Source organism: Triturus cristatus, chromosome 9, assembly GCF_964204655.1.
Source record: "Triturus cristatus chromosome 9, aTriCri1.1, whole genome shotgun sequence".
Classification (NCBI taxonomy): domain Eukaryota; kingdom Metazoa; phylum Chordata; class Amphibia; order Caudata; family Salamandridae; genus Triturus; species Triturus cristatus.
The window spans coordinates 1187476937-1187500388 of record NC_140592.1 but is presented as its reverse complement, the minus strand read 5'-3'; the positions used below and the strand labels follow the sequence as shown (position 1 = coordinate 1187500388).

General features: G+C 45.9%; 1 protein-coding gene across 4 annotated transcripts in view; it reads right to left on the bottom strand.

Moving 5' to 3' along the window:
- The window catches only part of MTA1 (metastasis associated 1), an 842399-nt gene extending 822820 nt beyond the window's left edge, over positions 1-19579 (bottom strand). The window contains exon 1 of one of the 4 annotated variants that reach the window (XM_085627173.1): positions 19125-19579. In XM_085627173.1, the coding sequence (XP_085483299.1) occupies positions 19125-19152 (28 nt within the window). In that variant the 5' untranslated portion in view covers positions 19153-19579. Of the gene's footprint in view, positions 1-17369; positions 17590-19124 lie in introns of those variants that run through there. The other 3 variants (XM_085627175.1, XM_085627174.1, XM_085627172.1) reach the window with 3 other exon arrangements.
- Between the last annotated feature and the right edge of the window lie 3873 nt (positions 19580-23452).

Genomic DNA, 23452 nt, shown 5'->3' with positions numbered 1-23452 from the left:
GAGAGGAAAGGAGATGTTTCGCCTTGATGGGGAGAGGAATGTGGAAGCTTATAGGTTGCTGTAAAGGGATTTGTGTGGTTGCTTACTACTGATGGGCAGAAGCGGAGGGCAACTTTACTTAGGAGGGTGTAACCGATTTAGTAAAAGCAGCAGCTAAATTATTTAGGGTAGTAAAGGGGACAAGTGGATTTTATTACAGGACAAGAAGATTTCTGTAGCACTTTGTCCCTTGGACAAGTAATTTTTTTCAAAAATTCCACACCCCTGTTCATTACTTGTGTCCTGGTGGCTGGGCATGAGATTGATGCGTAATCCTCGCGGTATGCGTTTCACATCCAAGTATTTTTTGAGGGCTGCAACCTCCCACCACTTGTTAATTTCTTTTTTTGACAATTTTTCCCATGCACGTAATATATTTATTACATCAGATTTACGTGCGCCGGCTCCATTGCTGATTGTAGCTAGGTCATCCTCAAAGCAAGTTTGTATCAGAGTGGTTCGTGATGCCTCTCTTTTCTCCATGGTTTGCTGGTGTAACAAAATTCAAGCTGATTTAAACAGTAATTTATAAGTTTGCACACGGCTTCTTCAGTCACTATGAAACTAAAGCAAGTTTCATTTGCACTGTGGTTTTGTAAGGATCTGGTTCCCCGAGTATTTTCTCACTCGTGTTGTTTAGAAACAGTGAATTTGACTTTATTTAAAAGCACAAATTTTGTCAAACACACTACCTGTGAGCAAGGTCTCCGTAGAGACCGAAACGCGTTAGGTTTTGCTGGATGCTGAAATAAAGAAACTGTAATTTGATCTAAAACCCGGTGTGGTTTTTGACTCCGTCACACGGGAGTGCATGAGGAAAAAACTTCCCTATGGGAAAAGCTGAATTCTTGTATTCGCAGCGGGTCCTGCTGCGCCTCGCGTGCACCGCCTCAGAGCACCCGGGAGCCTCCGAACTTGGGCCAGACTGAATTGTGGATATATATATATATATATATATATATATATATATATATATATATATATATATATATGTGGGAAGAGGAGATTGAGGACTGTTTATTCTAGATTAAGGGAAACCACATCTTAAAAAGGTACCTTCTTATATTGGGAATACAATTTTCATCATGTGGTGGATGGTTCAACCAAAAAGGAAACTAGCCAATATAATTTGTTGAGAACCACAGAAGCGGTTTTCAGATTCACAAGTTAGATAGGCATGAAGCCAGTAACAGAAATTATGACTATCTACAGAACTAAATGCCTCCATGTGGCTTCTTATGGGGCTGTGGAAATACAACGAACATGCAAAAGCAGAAGAAGTTCCTAAGGCGACTACTGGCGGTGCCTCACTCTATACCAGATGTAATTAAACAGGAGGCAAGATTCCGCTTTATAGGGCTCTCCATATATGAAGCCTCCCTATATATGAAGCCTCTTCCTTTTTGGCATGCCATCTGGTCGAAAGAGGAAACCTTATTCACTAGATTATTAGATCGAAGAGTGTCTGGCCCTGAACCATGCTTTCAGTGTTAAAATTGGATAATACGAAGTACACCACCATATACCTACCTATAGACCCCACACATATGCAGACACACCACAATGGTCTTAGGAGATTGGCACCAATTAAACACGTTTGGCCACAGAGACGCACATTCTCAAAAACGCTATAAAGTCAGATGCCACACTCGGTTAGGAACACAGTCAATCAGAACACAGCATGCGCATTGCACACAGTGATCACGCGATCTTCATGTCGGACATCTGGACACGTACCCACTGGCCCTGCAGTATGGTCACAAAAGGACGAGGCCCAACTGCATTTCCGATCAAACCCCTGATTTATAGCCCCTTGACTAGGTCCAAACTCTTGTCGCCAAAGCAATGCATAAATCATTTTATGATGCGTCATGTAAAGTAAAAAATGACGGCCGAAACCGACGTGCTTCAAGACAGTATTCAGAGCTCGACCATGTTGCCGGATCTCCCGGCCGCAGCATTTAATTAAACAACTGCTCCTTAAACGCCTCGGCTTTCATTTTTTGAAAGGTAAATTCATATTCAAGCAACATTTTGAGGAGCCAGCCAGGAGAGATTGTTTTTTCAAGCTAGACCCCAGCAGAAAGAAAAGGACCTCACCCGCACAGACTGGTATCTGAGGAACTAGATTGGTGAGCAGACGCCGCAATTGATGGAAAGTTCTGCTGAATCTGCAAGGTGGAGGTCTGTCCTCAAGCCGCCATTAATGGGTAAGAAACTACATCTGATCCTTAGCCTCAGCTTTTGGCGTATGGCAATCTAGGAAAGGTGAGGATCGATTGTCGCTTGGATCACTGGGCGCGACACAGAGGATACGCTTGTCTCTGGGTGCGATACAAGAGCACCTGGACGAGACACAGAAGGCTTAGGGTGTGATAAATGGCCAGCATCTCAATCTAATTTTTTAGTCTAAAGGTTTTTTCTTAGTGCTATCTGTTTCTTGTCACTGGTAGCATCTGAAAGAAGTGAGAGGTGCTATTTCGCTTGGACCACTGGGCGTGACACAGCCAGGAAGCATGACCCGTGGGTGTGACATAGGGTGCAATTCGGACAATAGGGAAAGATTTGGTCTTTTTTTGAGAGGGAGGTGTAGCTTGTGCCTAACCAAACAGGGCCTGCAGTTGCAAGTTGCGGTTTATTCTCCGCGAAACCTGTTGCTATCTTTGTCTCTACGCCAATACTGAGACTGTTGGGCTCACTTAGTTCCATGGACCTCGCAGAGTCTCCCCTTGTCATCGGGCAGTAGGCCCGGGCGAAAGTATTTTATTTAATAACAAAGTCCCGATTTTTTCTGTCAGTTTTTCTCTCTCACTCATCATTGCAGTGTTAAGATGTAACATTCACAATGTTTTGGACATTCCGGATGTGGTGGTGCTGGTCAATCATTAGAACTGTGTTTTACGTTGAACGTTGAGTCGTGTTAATGGTGTAGTGTATGTAAGAAGTTACCATTCTCACAAACATTTGTTCCATATCTGCAAATCCGCTGCTAAAAATTCAGTGTTTTGAATTGAATCATTGCACTTACTTATAGGTTGCTATTCCTCATACGTGTTGTTTTATGTACTAAATTTGTTTGATGAATTGTTACCCTAAGCTGAGCTCCCAGTAAAAGTAGTTATTGCCGGTATAATACCTTATACATATTTTGCTCGCAATCGGAGTAGTATTTAAGCTGGTTTTAAAAGAATTGTGACGTTAAAAGCGTAGTAGCCCTTAAAAAAGTTCCCAGCCCATCATGGAGTCGCTTTTAGATCAAGTGCAAACTAGGTGCCCCACGCACTAAAAGGTTAGAAAAGTTCTGTTGTGAATGACACACACATTCCTCTGGCCAGAGAGGGGAACCTTCGACACAAACATAAGAGAACGCACAAGTATGCACGTTCGGACTAAATACATATGACAGAGAAAAACTGAAAGAGAGGCACTGTTAGATCTATGGGCCATTTTCAAGGTGGCCTAACCTGCATTTCTGTTCCAGAACACACAAAAATCGGCGTCTACACTTCCCCCACCATACACAGGCACAGAGGTACACGCTCTAATGCCTTTATATCCCTGCCATTCCTGTACAGGGTTACACCAGTCCGCCGGTCCAAGGGGTAGAAGGGCCCCCACCAGGCAGAAAACCACTAGATTTAGGACAAGGAGTTTGTCAGATCGGCAAACTCAGAATTACGGTCTCATCTCTGTTCGGTGCTAGTATCTCTCTTAAGCTGGACCACCCTCCATCCGCCACGTTCAGCCCACAACAAATACACTCCACGAGCAGCAGGAAACGTCATATCAGGTCTAAATGATAACACAACTAGCGAGAGAGAGGAAGACGACACCAGTCCCCTAGGATCCGACAGCAAGGTGAGGGTACAGGGAGTCACACCAGGGACTGAAAGGACGCCCAAACATACTACTGTCGGCCCTCTGCTGCCCTGAGGACCCTGTGGTCACGATGTTGATCAATGGGACACCTCATCCCTTTGTGCTTGACACAGTAGTAGTGAGGTGATGCCTAGGAGAGGGAATAGCCCCGCTATCAAATAGCGCTGGAACCATACAAGGGATCTTGGGTATGGTGGCAGGGATCCATTTCACAGAGCCCCTCGAGCTGGAGATAGGGTGAGGGAACAGGTGTTGTAGTTTCCTACATCCCAGACTAATATCTTAGAACGAGATACAATGTCCAAATAAAAAAGTCCGTTCAATTTGCTGAGATTGGGAAAATAGCCTGCTCCTCCCCTGCATCTCCCTCCTCAGACCACCAACAGCGAGACACTACCATTGCACATGGACGCCAGCCAGGGTGGCACCAACCAGTCTGACCACCTTCGCGGAGGTTGTCCTGAAGTTTATGGGAAGTTTCTTTGACCTATGTGAGTTTGCTGGGCAGTGGGTATGCCATGCACACGACCTCCTAGTAGAAATTGCCAGAAGGACGTTGTTAGTCATTAAGGTGCACGAAAACCAAGAGATCTGGGGCATTGACTTGCGCATGCCCACTGTGTCCCCCAGGGCTAGGTGGGGAACTAGCCAAAGGCGCAATGACGGGGACAAACAGGCTGTGCATACCCCTGAGAATACTAAGATAAGCCCCTTTCACCTCTCTGGCATCTCTACTAGTGAGGAAGTAGCACAGACAGGGTTGCCCTGCACTATGCGGTGCGTCCCCTGTGCCTGAAGCCCCTTACCTACTACCGAACACGGCACCGTAGCAAGTGACCATTGAGGGAGGAATACAATACACCTAGCAAATGGTACACCACCCCCCATGCAATGGCCCACTAGGAGGGGTCAAAAACAAGAGCAAGCATAAAGAGATAACACTAACCTGGTGCAACATAAGTTTCAGAAAGAAAAAGAAAAAAAAGACTTCCCTCGAAGGGACCACGTTGGTCGCAAGGGTGTGAGAAGCACCAGTCAAGAAAGGAGCTCCGCTGCCAAACCCCAGGGGGTTTGCACCCAGTCCGAACAGCAGAGGTCAAAGAGGATGGCAGCAGCCAGACCTCAGCGAGTCGGACTACTGTCACATAGCGAGCCACATGGCCGACTGATGCTGCCTGAAGGGTTACCATGAGCAAAGATCAATAGTCCTCGCAAAATCCTCATCCACAAAACCAAACCAGAATCAACGCAAGCACGCAGCACATCCAGCGACAATAAATCAGTCAGCAAACACACTGCCACAACAAGAACCAGGTGGTTGGCCAAACACATGGCAACCGCAGCAGGCCAGGAACCCAGCCCAGCAATCTCTGGGGCCACGCCAGGTAAGGGTGACTGTCTGGGGAGGTAATAACTTTACAAAATCACCCGTTTCAAATGCTCAACAAGCCTAAAATCACAAATATGGCACACCCACGTCAGAAGGCTCGTTACAAGAATAGAGACGAGTAACAGCATTAGGAGAAAACTCAAGCCTTTACTTGCATTTGGAAAAACTCAGGGCTGCTGTATGTTCGGTTGATCAGGAATCCACGCTAAAGTCTGCCATGTTGGGTGCCTGCAGGGTCCTAGGCCTCACTGTTGCTAGTCCACCAGGGAGGGGTTGGATGGCCACGACACAGGGGGCGTACCGACAAGGGCAGGGCAGCCTCCCGATCAGTGCATAAAACCAGGCTCCAAGGTCCCTTCACCCAGTCACTAAAGCGCGCCCCAAATCGAAAGGACCCCATTATTCTACATTTTTAGACCTCCAGCTAGTGGAGGCCCCTTTAAGTTCCAAAATGAGATTATGCTCCAGTGCCGTAAGCCAGGTTTTCTATATACTAGGCATAGTGGTGTCCCCTCAGAACTCCGTAGTCCACACACAGATAAGCGACAATTTGCCACTAAATCAGTGGGGAGATTCACTAGGGCAATCAGTCATCTCGGTTTGTTATTCACAGTACAAGTCCCAGCCACACACCTGACTCCAGTCGCGAGTAAGAGATCTTACCACCTCCGCCTCTCCGCCAATGTTCCCAAAACAGTCAAAGTCTGCTATCTGATCATGTCCCTCCCAAGCACCAGGTAGGAAGTCCATGATTCGTGCTGATAGGCAGAAGGTCAAAACCATCCTGGATCCGAAGGTAAGGGGGGGTGACAGGAGGGAAAGGGGTCTTATAAGATGACCACTTAGCCCCACACAAAGCACCTGGGTACACTCACCACGGAATAACACAGGGCCTCACAAACATTGTCCAAGGAAGAAATAGGCCTGAGCCCGGTCATTGCCACATCCGAATCACATGGGGCCAAGAGTAGCTTCTCAACACCCACAGGTATGCTGCATTTGAACCAATACTACACGAGACCTTAAGAAGGCGCCCGATCGTCTTTGGGTTTCTTCCTGCAGGCTAAGATTCCAGAAAAAGGGTAATGCCAAAACACCCAACTCCAGTAGAGAAAACCTCGTTGCACGCCACTTGCAGGTACCAGAGGGGCATACATGTAACCTCAGGATACATGGCAATTACCCACAATCCCCAAATTGAGACACGTCTCCTCTTCCTTTCACAGCGTATCACGCATGTGTAAGTTAACAAGTACACCCCCACACTTCGGGTATTAAGAGTATCCCAAAAAACGCTAGTTAGGTAAAAATAGTAATACATGCCCCCACAAAAATCACCCTGCAAAAATAGCCACTCTGTCGGGGGGCAAAATTACCCACACAGGCAAAGTCCAGGTGCTCCATGACTAAACATTCACTGTCTCCTAAAAATTACTCCCTAACTGGGGCCACCTTCCTGTACCTCACTAAAAAGGTACGCAATATGTTGGTAATGATAGACCTGGAAAAGGCGTTCGATACGGTAGACTAGGGTTGTCTATTGCAAGTATAAAAAAAGCTGTAGAGCTAGGCCAGCGGTTTTGATGGTGGGTTCAGTTGCTTTATGCAGAACCATGTGCGAGGGTACGAGTGGGGTGAAACCGCTCTGGCTCTTGGCTGAGGAACGCAACAGGGCTGCCCCCTGTTGCCTCTGTTGTTTGCCTTTGCAATAGAGCCGTAATCGATGTTGGCACGACAGGAGTTGGGTAACTGTGCTATTAAACTGGGGAACATTAGTCATGTGATCTCACTGTATGCGCATAACGGCCCTTTCCTATGTAGCCTTGCCAGGAGACACTCTACTCAAGCTGTTGAAACTACTTGATGATTTTGGAGACTTGTCTGGTCTTCGACTCAATCGAACCAAGTCTCTAATATTTCCCCTAGCAAAATTAACCTCCTTAACAATAGATAGGCTCCTGAGTCTAGGATTGTCTTGGGAACTGGCCCAATTCGTTACTTGAGCATCCAAGTGTCACACAACGACACTTAAATATGGATTGAGTAATTGATAAGCTGTGGAACTCGGTCGCCTTCTGAAACACTGTACCACTGTCTTTGATGGGGAGACTACCGGTATCTAAGATGGTGGTATTACCTAGATGCCTATACATGTTGCAGAACTTACCTTGTCACATACCCAAGACGTATTTTAAATGCCTACAGTCTGCACTTCTCGTTGTTATGGGCTGGCCGACGTAGTAGAGTGGCTTTATGAACACTTTCCCTGCGTTACGAAGAGGGAGGCATTGAAGTGCCCCAATTTGACCTGTATTACTATGCCACACACTTGCAACACTCGGTCAGGTAGTTTGACGATGGAGGTAACTGGGAACATCGCTTACTATTGGGAATAGTGACAGCAGAAAGTGTGCACGTGGCCCAAATGGAGATATCGGGAGTCAACAAGGACCAACCATACATAGTGCGCCACACTGCACATATATGGCAACAATGCACTGAAAAAATACTGAAATATGCCCGTTCATCGGGAGCTCCCTATATCAGTATTAGCCCTGGTTAGACAAATGATGGAGCATATGTCTTTCCAAACCTCGCAGGAGGGTCTGTGCGCGAGAAATGTACCCGGGCGAGTTCATTCTCACAAATGAACAAGCCGGTGACGTTGTTACGCTGGGATAGGACCAGTATTTATTGCCCAAAGGACTTGGCCCACATATCCAGCAGCTCCACAAACCACAAGTACACTTGACATTCTACTGACTTGTGGCGCAGGCAACAACCTGATAACCCACCTCTACTGGAACAAGATACAGCCCATTACTTAAGTTACGTGTAGCGCTGGATGGGGATCTCGAAGCCTCATTGACGGACAGCCAGTTGACAGCTGTTGCTGTGCTGACACAGTGTCCCCAGTTTCAATTGATCCATTATTAACTTTCTTCAATAGACTTGTGTCCCCAAAAACACTCCACTACCGCGTAACTCCCCTGAGAACCGATAAATTACCAAATTTTTAAGTCAATGGTGCTGGCTTTATACACTTATCATGGTGGTGCCAAGTGGTCCAGGGCTACTGGACGCAAGTGGTGTTGGAACTGCGTAGGATCACGCACATCTTTATCAGTGACACTCCATTGGCCTGTCTATTGGGCCACATAAAGGGGCTAAAGGAGCGTAAAACGGCCTACAAGTTCTTACACCTGGCCTTAGTGTTAGCTAAACGAAGGATGGCCATTACCTGGATGAAACAGCATTCCCACAGTGGACTACTGGCGACGAGACGTTCTGGAATGGGCTCTGATGGAAGAGTCACATATAAAATTGAACAGGAGGGATGATAATCTGTTAGACGATCAGAGTGTCTGGAGACAGCTTAACGCCGTTATAATGCCGGTTACAATCACTGACTACGCAGAGGACATTAGCTCTGGGATGAGTGTGGATAGGGCTGAGAGCGGATGAATAGGGCTGATCTGTATAAAAGACAATGTACATGTTCACAGTAATGAATAGAAGAGAAAGCTCTCTAAAGCCCCCGATGCTGGGAGAAAATTTGGGATAATAATGCCCAACACAAATCTTGTGCCCTGTGTATGCAACATGACCATTGCCATCTCACCCTTATGTATAGCAGCCAAGTGTTTTATTTTTTAAAATGAAAAGTTTTTTAAAATGTTCCTCAAAAACGACAGCCAAAGGAATTTCCCAGACCCAATAATGATGCATGTTGTTGTAAAAGCTATGCAATTAACCACTGTGCGCACCACCTTAACTGCAGCCTGCCATTCCTCTTCAGTTAGCAACCTCTGAAGTCCCAACGAGGCCCAATGGTTCAAGCCAAAACAGACCTTTTTTTGTTTTTTGTTTTTTTGACAGATAATTTTTATGACAACAGACTCTTTACACTGTGCCAAGCAATGCCCCCTCCCAGTCACCCTCACACCCCGTGATGCCAGAACGCTGCACACAGCCCCTAAAGACACCATCCCAAGACCTGCAATATTTCAAAAGCTACGTAGTATTGCACCTTTGCATATCGTCTGTTTAGCATGGGTTGGTCTGCATCCATTCACAATGAGAAATTTGCCTAGTCACATGGAGCCTATCTCGACATTTCTACAGCACTTGCGTAGGGACCACTACCATTTCACTTACACTGAACCAACCGCTAGTGTCCTGCACACATGCACTCTTGCACAACACCTGGTACCAACACATGACCCCCGTGGGTGCCCAGACTCAAGCTAAGTCATGCTATGTCTGCTCGTTGATACCAGACACCGTGGTTGCAGACTTTACCCATCACAAGAAATAGCCCCCGAAAAAACAAAATGCCTCATCCACCTGTACCCATGTAGAATTAGGCCCATGTACAACCCAAAGTAGAACACCATTGAGCAGTGGTAAATATCACCCGGTATGAAACCAGCCCACAGCATTGCACCTTTTGACTGAACCTAGCGTAATTTCAACTGAGCTGTACAGGATGTGAAGTAGGGGCACCATAGGGGAGGACACTGTTTGGCCCCAAGATTTTCCAGAGAAAAGGTTCTTGGAGGTACCAAGACTACTGCACAATCCTGTCCCCTCCCACCTCAAGCTGTGGTCCCAGGACGGCCCTTAGCGTATCTGGGCGATTATTCAATAACATGTGGACTCCAGAAAGAGTTCCAGTGCTGGGACATTCACCTTCATGGTGCAAGGGGAAATGAGTCTAGGGGAAGGGTTGAATGTCAGCATAAATACACCACGTTAGGAAATCTGGGCCACTGAGATAGATAGGTACACGTGGCTAGAAGTGATGGGGAAACCCCTAATTGAACGGAAACTTACACTGCATTTGTTGTGTTTCAGAGCCAAAGGAACGTTCACACTTGGCACCAATGAAAATTGTGGAGCAATACTGCACGTACCAGATATGCAACGGGGCACCTCCTTGTTGATGGTTACCTATTGGCAGTGCGGCAAGTTTGTCTACACCCAGCTCATCCCCGGGTGGCGAGGCCTCTGCACCCAAGTAACCATACCCACCCAAAACCTGGTCATCCCTGGAGAAGATCTGTCCGAGTTGTTCTAACATCTGATACAGAGGAAGACAACTCAATTGTATCAGGCTTGAGGAAAAAGAAAACAAAAAGAGAAGAAGAACTGCGGATTACTTTGGCTGGGATCAGTACAAGACATTCCAAAGAATTTAGACTGTACTCTTGACACTCAAGTAAACACAGGAGGGTCCATACCCTTCTTCACCTTGCAAATGAAGGCGGAGATGTGGCCTAACGGCTAGAGAGGTCGACCTTAAAGCTAGGGAACTGAGTTTGAGTCTTTGCAGGGGCGCTCAACATCCTGCGATTCTGGGAAAATCACTTAATCTCCACTTGCCTAACAAAAATGAAGTGTTCGTCTGTGATGCAACTAGTGCTCATGTAAAGTGCTCCGATACCTTGGGGTGTAGTCCGCTCTATATAAAACTTTTTTTTAAACAGGTGGGAGTTGTTAAAAATTATCAACGTTACTTAGCTCAGCCTAAACGCTATGAAAGAAGAACTAAGAACCATCCATCCTCCTTATGGTGATGCAACATTGGTATATGATGGACTTGATTGCAATGGAGGGTGGGGTGTGCGCCAAGATCGGTGCATCCTGGTGTACTTTTATCCCTGAAAATAACATGGATAACGGGACATTGGCTCTTGCCATCCGAGCACTGCATTGTCTACAAGCTGACATGCAGGAGGGAGGTACCCCTGCTGCAGAAGTAGTTTTCAGATTTACTTTCATGGTTCCGCGATGGGTGACCAGAATGTGCCCGTCACTGCTCCCAATTTTCATTGTTGTGTGGTTTCCTACAATTGGGGCATTTCCTGCTGTAAAAATGCAGTCCTCAAGTTAGGTAGAATTCTACCTAACTAGGGAATTAGTAAGGGACAAAAAAGATATACATCGAACCGCAAATAATGTGACTGTTATGAAGTATGGGGTAGATGATGTAGTTGAAAATTCAACTAGAGGGGGGGAATGTTAATACTGGCCAATACGGTGTACACCACGATATATGTACGTATAAAAACAAACTCACATCTCCGTTTTTAATCTACCCGATGTGACCTACCCCTCAACCCAGAGTCAGAAATACGTGGTTAGGCAGGTCCTGCGACATAGGCCTGAAGCAACTGATTGACAAATCATAGGTGGGAGGGCGGAACCCTTAAACAGAACGCGCGCACAGGAAACCCCAGATCGATCACACACAAAAGGCAGCTAAATCACAACGGTGTCAGGCGGTTGGCCCCAATTAAACATGTTTGGCCATAGAGACATGCATTCTCAAAAATACTATAAAGTCAGATGCCACACTAAGTTAGGAACACACAGCCAATCAGAACACAGCATGCACATTTCACGCAGTGATCAAGCGCTCTCCATGCTGGACATCTAGACACGTACCCACTGGCCCTGCTGCATGATCACACAAGGACAAGCCCCACCAGCGCTTACCAAACCCCCGATTTATGGCCCCATGACTAGGACCAAACTTCTGTCGCCAAAGGAATACATAAATCGTTTTATGATGCTTCATATGAAGTATAAAATCACGGCCTCAACCAATGTGCCTCGAGACAGTATTCAGATCTCAACTCTGTTGCCTGATCTCCAGGCCGCAGCGTTTAATTAAACAACTAAAACAAACACCAAATCTTTCATTTTTCAAAAAGTAACTTCAAATTAGAGCATCATCAGCATTCCCTGGCTTTCCAACATAAAAGATATTTTGAATGTGGTTAACGATACTGATGACCCCTGAAAGGATTATACAGTACTCCAAACAAACGACCTAAAACCTTTATTTTTGGCATTAAAGAAGAGAGATAATTAGCAAGGCTAGGTAGGAAAATATGGTTAAATATTATTTATCTGTTTATGGATTTTAAGGGATTCAACCATATCTGTACAGTTACTAATAGCATCATAGATACATTTTGTTGCTCTTATGATTGGGAAATGTCAACCATATAAATGCATTCCCAAAAAGCATTTGTAATGCAATAGGTTGCGCAATTGCGAGATTTTGAGCTATTGCCATTGTAAATCACAACGCCTTTTATTTATGCATTTAAAAAACATGCAATAATAAAAGGCATTGTCATTTACAATAACCAATAGAGTGGGTGGGGGCAGCCACTTTTAAAGTTACGGTGTGCGCCATACGAGAAGTGGCCACCATTGTTCCCATTATTCATTAAATAAAATAGTGCTCCAAACTTATAAAGCAGACTATGTACCAAGACAAGAAAAATGTCCAGTCATAATGGGAGGTAACAAATGCAGACAAGGCGGTGCTAAGAAGGGACTAACAAGCCTATTCACAATTCAGGGATGTGGGGTTCCTATAGCCCAACACCCAGGACATATTGTTTGGGGTCAAGGGCAACAAGTTTTGATGTGTATTTTGTCCCTGGGAAAGGTAGGCCAAACCCCCAGCAGCACAAACTCTTTGACTGCCAGTTTGCAGTACTCACATTATGGATCAGGGAAGGGCACTGTCTGCAGATAAAGTAATATTTTTGTCCATATGTGAATACTGTTCAAACTTACATTTATGGTTCAATAATTGAAAGCCTTAACTATTATGGTGAGAGCTCTAAGTAAATGTTGTAAGCTCTGACTACACTACTGATAGTGGTTCCAGTATAAAAATGTGCACACAAGTTTTCAAAGTTTAGCAATATGAGGCTATGTATAATGCTCCTAGAATGCTCTCTGATTTGATGCAAATATTTGCAGGTGCTTGAAAGTAAGATTGACGATTCTTTGCTTACAAAATAAAATGTTGATAAAAAAATGAAAGCGGGAAAAAAAAAACATTTCAGTAAACTACTGTAAAATTTCAGGTACCATTTCTTTGCAGCAGCATCATTTACTAACATGTGTTGATGCATGCTAGTATTTCCCACAAATATTCATAATGGAAAAATCGGTATAACCAATGCAATTAGTGCATACATTTCCCTGGAGGGGGAGTGTTGGGGGCATTTTTCAGTCTTACCTTCCCCGGAAGCCTGGGCTCAGTCTACACTCCTTCCCGCCTCGGTCACCAGTACCTTTGCGCGGAGGGCGGGGAAGGGAGAGCCAGGCACTTCCGCTTTGACCAGTTAGCGGTCTAGTTGCGGGGAGCTTGCAGGAATAAAAGTCGCATGCCTCAGCTGGAGTAGGCCATGAGACCGCGGGGGAAGCAGGGAACATTCTAGAGATAGAATGCATTGATAAGATTTACCGTTCCCCCTCCAGAGCGGTTAACTATAATCTGTATTGGTGTCAAATCGGGCTCTCCAAGAGACCCTGCTTCCCCTAAAGTGCTGGGAGGGAGCATCGCAACTTTTGAGCCGTGTATTAACACCTCTTGAAGTTATCTTTTAGGACATGAATAGTGCCAGCTAGATGGAAGGAAGCATTGGTCCTTCCGCTACCCAAGAAACCGCACATCAGCCCAGATCAACTGGAGAATCTGTGTCCAATCTCCTTACTCCCTTACTTCGCAAAGGTTGCGGGGAAGTGGTAAATACGCAACTTACTGGGCATATTGGGAAATACAATCTCCTGCATCCCACTCAGTCGGGTTTTCGGGCCCTCCACTCGACGGAATCAGCCCTGCTACTCGCCACTGAAACCATTAGGAAATATGTGGACGAGGGACAAGCGGCGGCCTTAATCCTGCTGGATTTAAGTGCCGCCTCTGACACTGTTGCCCATCATACCTTGTCGCAGTGTCTGAGGAAAGGAGGAGAGTCTGGCAGTGCATTGAGCTGGATGAAATCCTTCTTGTCTGAGCGCAGTTTTCAGGTGAGGCAGGGTTCTCATTATTCCAAAGTCATCAAACTGAAACAAGGGGTGCCGCAGGGATCGACCCTGAGCCCGACCCTGTTCAATCTCTATGTCACGCCGTTAGCGGAGATTGCAGACGGGTTTGGGATCAGGGTTGTGTCCTATGCCGATGACACTCAACTGGTGGTTTACCTGACACAAGCACAGGATACAGCAGCCTCCAACTTCGTTGCATGCATGCAAGATCTTGCATCATGGATGGCTAATAACTGGCTGAAGTTGAATGGCAATAAGACCGAGGTGCCTGTGGTGGGGGAAGGCCCCGTCGGTGTGGTCATCGGCATGGTGGCCCCAGAGTCTTGGACCCACCCCCACGCCCTGCGCTCAGGCTAAGAACCTGGGGGTTTGGTTGGATACTAACCTCTCCTTTGAGTACCATACCAGGCGGGTAGCATGGGCCTGTTTCGGAGTCTTGAGGGGCCTTCGGAAAACTCTGGACATGCTGCCTACTGCAGCCAGGAAGACCATGGTGCATGACCTGGTGACATCGCGCCTTGATTATAGTAATATACTGTATCTGGGTGCCACTGCTAAATGCATGCATAGACCAAGTCATACAGAACGCAGCTGCTGGGCTGGTTCTTATGCTTCCGAGGAGGGACTCCTCAAAGATGGCGTTGGTTTCCCTCCACTGGCTGCCGATTAGGGAGAGAGTCCTGTTCAAGGCACTGTGCGTATGCCACCGTATCATTCAGGGGACGGGCCCATCCTACCTGTTTGATTTACTTACTCTCTACTCCCCAACACGCCAACTAAGATCATGGGGGACGTGCCAGGTGTGCGTCCCTGCCATTAAGAGAGCTAGGGTGGGCGGGCGCTCCTTCCACTTGTTGGCGGCACAGCAATGGAACAAGCTCCCCATGAGCCTCCGGTTGGGAGGGCTCGGAGGGTACCTTCCGTAAAAATCTGAAAACATATCTTTTCCCCCCTGGATAGACACGCCTGGGTAGGATAGGGTGTAGTTCCGAGGCAGTTTTTTGCACCGCAGCGCGGGAACACACTGGCTGAGTGTAACCAGGCGCTTTACAAATGTGCTTATTATTATTATTATTATAATAACCAGTTTCAGTAAGATTATGGAAAACAAAAAAAAACAAGCATTGCCAAAGTCAGTAGGTCTGAAATTGGTGGTCAACTTTTTGTAAAACCTTACTGGTGTGGAAGCTGCCGGGCCCTCACCATTATAACAAACATTGGCAAAAGCAAAACTTGTTTTTGGTCTCAAAAAGCACACACTGCCACAGTAATACTGGCTCTGAACAAAACTACTTTGTGTGCCAAATTGCTCCTTGTGAAAGAGCAGAATACGGTCACTCACATTGAAGCCAGCCGATACAGAGAGAGAGAGAGACAGAATTGTAATAAACGCTAAAGGTCACGATCAACTGCAGACCAGATTAAGAGCCCATTATTAAAGAAAGTCTCAAAAGTGCACCCATGGTATATGTCCTTGCATTAAGTGCAGCTACACGACTTTCGTGAATTCCCAAGAATTTACAAGTAGGACAAGAAACAGTACTCCTGCAAAATATTTGTGAACTTCATTTTAGCATAAACAAATTTGCATGTGTAGATTTGCTCATGCGAAAATCTGAGTGTTTGCAAGTCCACTTTCTCTCCAACCACTCTTTTCCCCCAACTCTGGAAGGTTTACATCTGCCATTGTCAGGAGTAAATTTCCAACATTTCTCATAATGGGAAAAGATTAGAGAAGAGTTGTTGAAAACCCTTAAAACATGCAAGTTAGTGGGTTTGCACAGACTCAAAAGGGCATTCTAACCCCGGATCTATTGCTTACCACTACCTTCAACCCCAATATGTAGAACTGCAGGAACGTGGCAACATAAGGGAATTGCAAGTATTCAAACACTACTATAGTATGAGCCCTGACATAATCAAAGAGGCTATATCAGAGCTCCTATATAATGAGATTGCTGCCATAATTTGTCACCGCAATACATGGCACCAAAGGGACGAGGGATTTTGTTACATGACAAGTAGATATATGAAGAAACCTGCCCCATGGACAAGTAGATATTTTATTAAATTGCACACCACTGACAAAAGAAAAGCAATGAATTAGCAAGGACAGTAATAGGAGCCAATTGAAAAGATGGGCGGGATATCGGCGGAGCTTGTATGCCATACCTCAATATAGCATGCCTCACAGTTTGTTCATGCCTCACAGTGTGTTATACTTGTGTGTGTGTGTGTGTGTGTGTTAGAATGTTGGTGCGTGATCATGCTGTGTAATGTTGGATGAGTGAGGTTGGCAGTTGGTGTATGGGTTGAGCAGCAGGAAGGCTGCGCCTGGTGAAGCTCTTTGTACCTTTTACTCCTGAACATATAATAAATACTACCTAAACTACGTTGGAGTTGGATCCTCCTTTCATTACAACAGAGAGCAGCGCATGCACGGCCTGGGCTCGGCCTAAAAATGGATCACTGGTGATTAGATAAGTGACCCACGCTGTCCATATAATAGGAAGTCACTTCAAACAGCTGTGCACTTTGCAATTTATACATTATTCAGAATATTTTTCCTCTTAAAAAACGCACTTTTAATATGAATATTAGAAATTACAAATATCTCTTTTTTTAATGCAAAGTCGGCTATGACTTAATATGCAATGCAATGCCCAGTAACATGATACTAGCAATTTGAGGGAGTAAAAGTGTTAATATTCTAGCAGTGATTAATTACGCTTAATGAATAATAAGATTATTAACCCATTTTATAATAAGATTATTAACCCATTTTAACTGTCATTTTATTCGAAAAATATGTTCTTGGGTTTTTCTTTTAGGATACTTAACCGAATAAAGATTCGTGAGAAAAAATAAAAAACAGTTTAGTAGGCACACCACAAAACACGCAGCATTAAGATGCATAATTGCCAGTCCTTGCTACATAATGCTACTGGTCCCGATTACTTAGGACCAGGTTATTTACCATGTCGAAAGTGCTGTTTAGTAGGGATCCCTTTCTAATTCCAAGCTACCTCTTACACCTGTATCAACATCTACCAAGCCCGAAAAGTACCACCTCCCAAAAACTAGTATCTACTCAAGAAAATACTCCATTAAATTTACTCAAAAAATACAAACTTATCAAAATATGTTCGTATTAAAGATTCTACAAGTTCACCAAGTCAACCAAAGCCCCTTGACCTACGTCTTGGTATCTCTCTATACACCAAAGAGAGCAGTGACTTTCTTAAGAGGTACATCCTGAGGCCCTGGATGAAGAAGAGAGCCTGTGAGCGGAGCTCCAGGAGTAGGGAGGAGAGGACTGGGGGCGTGTCGTGCCCGTCTGCGGCGCCGCTGCTGCCCCCGGCGGCGTCTCAATCTTCCCAGTCACAGTCCTCCTCACAGCCGCCGTCGCCGCCATCTTTGTTGGCTCATAAATTTCCCGTTTCTCATCCTCGCAAACTCTGTTAAACCCACCCCTTTTGAAATCGTTCAGCATGTTCGCCTCACAGCCGCTGAACTCCAGTACTCAAAACGAAACAAAAACCAAACCGCCGGATGGGGCGCACGGGAGTTCGGCGGTTGGTTTGAGAACCTCGGGGTCGGTCCAAGGGAAGCTTCCGGTGGTACCCGCCATCCCGGGCTTTACCCGTCGCAAACCTGGCATGTTACCCATCCTCGAGACCATTTTTACAACTGAAAAATTAAAAATGTAACTCCTGTCGAAATGGGGCGGGGCTGAGGAAGAAATGATTTCGGACCCTAGCGGAAGGCCATGAGGGGGGAGCAATTGGGGAGGGGCTAGGGATAATAGAAAAACAAAACAAAAAAAAACACATCACCCTCGCCTTGTCGCAAGCTTGTAATGGATGTATTTAGTCGCCCATCGAGATCATCCCTACACAAACAAACTTCACAATGAGTATTTTGGCACAAGCTGGCAAAAGCGGTTTCTGTCATCTTCCGGTGTAGGAGGAAAATGCATTAATCAGGAGAACGAGGAAAAAGACAGCCCCCACCCAAAGGTGTCAAGTGAGGGACACTTGCAGTGAGTAGTGCCCCCCCCCCCCCAAGGAGGTGTCAAGGGACACTTGCAGTGAGCAGTGCACACGACCCAGGGAAAAGCTACTGAACTGTCTTGCACGTCTCCCTCACGCTACTCTTTCATAAATACAAAAGAAAATATGCGTACGAAAGGTGGAAAAACGCGCTTATAGATTAGAACTCAACACTCCACGCGCAAGTGGGACAAAATAGGTCCAGTACCCCCTACCACAGCCATGAAAACAATGCAATATAAAGTAATGTACATACAGAACCACAGATGTAAACATCTCTTTTCATTAAAAATTATTGGAGAGCGAGGGGACATAAGAGAGGGAGGAGGAGACAGGTTAAGTGTGCACCCAACAAGCCCGTTTTCCATCCTCCTTTCGGGGAGGGGGGTGAGGGCATGTGTGGTAGAGCCTTTGAAAACCAGCGCCAAACACGACAGGGAGCACACGCTCGCCCCTTCCTACAATCCATCGATTTTTCCGGGATCCATTCTCGCCTCCGTTTCTAAACACATCCCCTGGTCAGCGGGGTGCAATAAAACTCTTATTTTTAAGGGGGAAAACAGGCTGTATCCAGAAACTCACATAAAGTGAGGCATGTCGCCATGCATGCCGATGTTTAAAAAATAATCTACCAAATGCATGCAATTGCGCAAAAGACCAAGAGGAATATTGATGCTCCTAAAATGCATGAAATGAACCCATCGCCAAGCAGAATAATAACCGAGGCCGCCTTTGCCCGTGAACACAGATATGGTTGCAGGAAGAAGACCGAGGTTATTATGCATAAAAACTGCAAGGGCGCGGGTAGGCGAGATTGTGCATAGAACGGGGAAAAAATCTACATTACTGCAGAGCACACGCTAATTAGGCAGGAATTAGTGTATTTGCCGTGCGCCTCTTACCTCCGACCCTGTACATGTTGGCAGCCATGTCTGCTGTGCTGGGACCTTTGTGGCACTGCCCCCAGGCCTCCTTCCTCCTGCTCCAGGCTCCCTGTTTCTCAGTAGCCCTCTCCTTTCCCCCTTTTCGTATTTTTTTTCGCCTCCAGGTTACACACAAAACAAGGTGGTGGGGGAGGGGGGTGAGCACTCCGGGTCTTTTGCTTTTGGGTTAAAAAAATATGGTCGGTCGATAGCGAGGAGGAGGAGAAATGCATTTAAAGGGGCCGTGCCGAATGCTGTGTGCTTGTATTTTGGAGGAAGATGAAGAGGAGCAGGAAGAAACAGCAGGGAAAATGGGGACAGAGGTGGGAGATTAGAGGTAAAAAAAAATTAACGAACGAAGAAAGGATAAATCACTTTGGCACGGGCTTTACCACACGTCCCTGCCTCTTTCTTCCTCCTCCCACTCGCCTCTTGAAATGTGAGCCGCGCAGGGAGGAGACGAGGGGGTGACAGACAAGCAATCAAATAAACCTGATTAATTTGACAAAAACAGTCCTCTCTATTAAGGAAGAGTAAAAGGGGGTCGGAATCGGCCTCTATAGGGATGAGAAAATACCATTCTCACAAAGTTCCTTTTTTCTTTGAAATGAGTTGTGACTTCTTTGTTACTATTTATTTCAGACGCTTCGTCAAATACGGTAAGCGCTAGACATAGAATACAATTCAATACATAAACATTTATGACTTATTTTTTTAATTCGGCTTCTAAAAAAACAATAGTGCAAATAAAGACTGGATTATTTGTTTTTCCTTATTAGTGCCTATATCTGAAAATACTCAGTCAGTCGACACATGAGTTTTTATACCTAGAAAGAAAACTTTTAAAGATTGTAGGTGTTATTTTGTATTGGCATTTATGTAGTGCTTCCAATCCTAGATGAGGCCTTAAAGCGCTTTAGTACAAGTAACAAGCTACTCCAGAAACCAGTTTTGGCGGTTAATTCAGTGGTTATTGATTATCAGGCAGAGTCAACCAGACAATCCAAGCTGTCTGGTTGCAAAAGTCAGTTTACCTAAAAACATGCCAGTGGGCTTAAAGCCTGACTAGTTACATAGTATTGGTTAGCATTAGTGCCACTCTTGTTTGCTTGTTTCTTATTCAGTGGCTTGACTTGTCCATCTTGTATTTGTCTGGAGCGTATGCTCTTTACTTGTGTCCATCCACTGCTCACATTGAGGAAATTACTTTTTCCTTACGCACTACATAAGAGTGCATGTGTTTTTTCAGCTGTCTCCCTTGTGTGCTTCTCTACCCTATGCTCTGTTTTGCTCTTTTTCCATCTGCTTCTCCCCCCCTGCACACCATGTAACTCAGTCGTCTGCGTACTTCTCTCCCCATCTTGCTCAGTGTTGCTCTCTCTTGCCTGTGTGCTTCCTTCTCCCCGCACTCGGTACAGCTGTTTCCTTCATTTGCTTCTCCGCCTCAACCGTTGTTGCTTTCTTCTACGTGCCTGCCAACCTGCATTGCTTTCTGTTGTATCTTAACTCTGATGTTATTCTAGCCCTGCCAATGGAATCTTGGTGTAATGACATAACATGGAATGATGGGAGTGAAATACTCACAGGTCTCATCTGTACTGCGCCGAGCGAAGGAGCACAGAGCTTGAGCAGGAGCTTGAGCAGAGCAGTACGGAGCCGTACGGAGAGTCGGAAGGAAGGCAGGCAACGCCGGAGAATCAGAAGGAAGGCAGGCAGCGCCACAGCCCGCCGCCACCCGCTACCTCTCTTGTGATCACGACGGCCAAACAGCGGGGGGGGGGGAGGCCCACGCGGCACAGCACAGCCAGGTAATTGCTGGGCAGAGGGCTTCAGAGTTTTGGCTCCACCAGGCACAGCTGCTTCTGGCGGAGGCAGCTTGTTGGAAAACTGCGGGTGTGGTCCCCCGCTAGCTCCCTTCTCCCTTCTCCCTGCCTACCTCATTCAGGCCTGAAACTTGCTCCACATCTGCTCCGAGAACGCCTGTGCTTGTGCTTGGCTTGGTTGGCTGGCTGGCTGGCCGCCAGACTCGAAACAGAGACTGGGAAACTGCTCCCTGGAGGGGAGGACAGCAGTCCCACGGGCAGATTAAACTGGGCCAAATCAGGTCTAAATTAGGACAAGCAGCGTGAAACAGTGTGAAGGGCTACCAAACTACTGATCTACTGGAAAACCATCAGACAAAAAAGTAACCCCAACTGGGTGAACTCTGCTTCTGTGTGTTTTTTTTTTTTTTTGAGCAGTGCCCTCAGCTGCCCGGACTGAATTGCGGCAGCAAGTGGAGGCATCTAAATTAAAGACTTACACTGCCACTACAGCGCAACTGAACCAAATCTTGTCAGCCACAGCAATCAAAGTTACATCCTCAACCTCAACTATTGCCAGTACTATAGCCATAACCACAGCCGGTTCTACAATCTCACCACAGATAAACAAAGTCAAACTTTTTTTACGACCATACTAAATGTCTGCTTCCGAGGCACAGTCCACCCAGAGAAACCGCTATCTCCATAGATCAGCTAAGGTCCCTTACCATGAAGCAACTAGGAGGCCATACCCCTTCCTCCAAGGATGGAAATTATCCGACAGAATATTTCACCAATGCCGAGCCAAAGCTATGGAATGAAGGAAGGACCAAAAACCCAAGTCACATAGCTTAAGTCAAAGATCAATCAAAACAATCGAAGCGCCAATGACAACTCACGATGTATCATGCATGCCCTCCTTTTCTGGTGCAGTGTCTCATCTCAATTATAACAAGACAAGCCAATAGACCTTGGTGGCTATCAAGCCTATCCAAAACACAGCCAGGGCAACTACATTAACTACAAAACCTACATACGCATCTACAGCCAGGGCCCACACGGATAGTAAAAGTGCCAGCCATATGAGTAGCAGAAGCACCTCAGAATTAAAAAGAAAAATTCAATAACAGATTACTTCCTAAAAAAATCTCCTAAGCCAGCTCACCCCTACTTCTCAGACTCACCCAGGAAAAAGGAATTCAATGGAGGCTTGGTAGCCACCCCTCCCCCCCCATGGTTGATATAATATCGCTTATAACCCCATCTCCCAGAATCAAAAGTAAGTATAGTCAGGCACTCCAACAATCAACAAACAGTACTGTAATTGAAATATCCTCTGGAAGCTTTCCGGATAGTTTACTGGCAGACATTGACCTATCAACGAGAACGATGGAAACGGACCAAAGAGGTGAAAATGGTATTTGCCTCTCAACTCATCTTTCAACAGCTACTGATGGCCTGTTGAAGGCACAACCCCATTTCAAACTAAATAGTATAACCACGGCTGCTCAGATCCACAGCCCGGGGGATAAAAGATCAGGAGGCACAGGACAATATGGCATAGCAGGCTGTAACCCTGGGGTAACTGACCAAGCAGACTACAAACCAGCAGGCTACGAACCTCATAAAGGCAGCCATTGGGGATCTGACACTAGTCAGGGCCAGTCCGGGGCTCTTCCCCGCAACAAGGACAATGACACAATGAACCTCACTATGACTGGCAAAATACCAGAGCATCACGAGCTCCAACTTTCAGCGGCCCAAAGCTCTAAGCTGAGCTCAGGCATCATGGAAAGCCTAATTCTATCTGCCACTAAACAGATTAAAAATAATACTGAACAAGATTCTCTACTGGCTTTCATAAATGCCACCTTAGCCAACACAGTAAATGCCCTGATATGGCAGTCCGACAAAATGGAACTACAACTTGACCTAATTCAAACCTTGGCCATCACGATATTAAAGATTGAGGATAAAGTCAGCTCCTTACAAGAGAGGTTAAAAAATGCTGAAGGAAAATAATTTCCTTGTGCATCATGCTCCTGCCATCAGATTGCGGAGAAATTATGCACCTTGCCCGGCGCTCTTAATCTAATGATAATGGACATAAAATGGGCTCTACAACAACAAGTAAGTAGCACCGTCGGCAGGTTCAATCAAAAGCCTAAAGAGAAGGAAGCTGGACATATTGCGGAATGAGCGACCACTTGTTCGGAGACAGCCGACGGGGAAACTCCACAGTTGGGTGCAACGCTATCAAAGAAAGCTACCACAAATTCTTCACCGCACGTCTTGGCAGGACTCGACATCCAGGGGGATGCCTCACCCTCTACAGTGCAAGAATTGGTCAAAGAAATAAAAGAAAAAAAATTGCCAGGCTATCACAATGGAAAAATCACAACCAATGATAATAATTGGTCTGTTGCCTTATCAAAAAGAGCAAAAAAAAGACAAAAAAAGGCTAGAAACAAAGCGGAGAGAGAACGCCTTTCAAACCAGCGTGCA